The sequence below is a fragment of the Verticillium alfalfae genome, genomic scaffold (assembly GCF_000150825.1).
Source record: "Verticillium alfalfae VaMs.102 supercont1.1 genomic scaffold, whole genome shotgun sequence".
Taxonomy (NCBI): Eukaryota; Fungi; Ascomycota; class Sordariomycetes; order Glomerellales; family Plectosphaerellaceae; genus Verticillium; species Verticillium alfalfae.
The window spans coordinates 407,611-408,313 of NW_003315038.1; the positions used below are offsets into that span (position 1 = coordinate 407,611).

At 62.7% G+C, this 703-nt stretch overlaps 1 protein-coding gene across 1 annotated transcript in view; it reads left to right on the forward strand.

Annotated features, from left to right (window-relative positions):
* VDBG_00133 (glycolipid 2-alpha-mannosyltransferase) overlaps nucleotides 1–669 on the forward strand; it is a gene marked incomplete at both ends in the record, with an annotated part of 1,133 nt that extends 464 nt beyond the window's left edge. Inside the window, 2 exons of the mRNA XM_003008406.1 lie at nucleotides 2–326; nucleotides 475–669. Of these exons, the coding sequence (XP_003008452.1) occupies nucleotides 2–326; nucleotides 475–669 (520 nt within the window). The remainder of the gene's footprint in view (nucleotide 1; nucleotides 327–474) is intronic.
* Nucleotides 670–703: the final 34 nt, after the last annotated feature.

Here is a 703-nt window from a genome sequence, read left to right on the forward strand (position 1 = left end):
ACTTTACCGACGAGTTCAAGCGCCGCACCGCCGCCGCCACCAACGCCGAGGTCCGCTACGAGGTCATCCCCAAGGAGCACTGGGACATGCCGTCGTGGATCAACAAGGATCTCTACCGCGAGTCGACCAAGATGCTCAAGGAGAACGGCATCCAGTACGCCGACAAGGTCTCCTACCACTCCATGTGCCGCTGGAACAGCGGCATGTTCTACAAGCACCCGGCCCTCGCCACGACGCGCTACTACTGGCGCGTCGAGCCCAAGGTGCACTTCTTCTGCGACGTCGACTACGACGTCTTTCCGCTACATGCAGGACAACAACAAGACGTACGGCTTCACCATCAACCTCTACGACGCCCCCAAGTCCATCCCCTCACTGTGGCCCGAGACGATGAAGTTCCTCGCCCAGAACCCCTCCTACCTGCACCAGAACAACGCCCTGCACTGGCTGACCGACCGCCTGCGCCGCCCCGAGCACACCAAGGAGGCCAACCCAACTCGACGTGCCACTTCTGGAGCAACTTTGAGATTGGCGACATGGACTTTTGGCGCAGCAAGCCCTACGAGGACTACTTCAACCACCTCGACCGCGCCGGCGGCTTCTTCTACGAGCGCTGGGGCGACGCCCCCCGTCCCACAGGCATCGCCCCTCGCCCTGGTTCGAGGACGCCGAGCCAGGCCTGCAACTTGGAAGGGGCACCCCA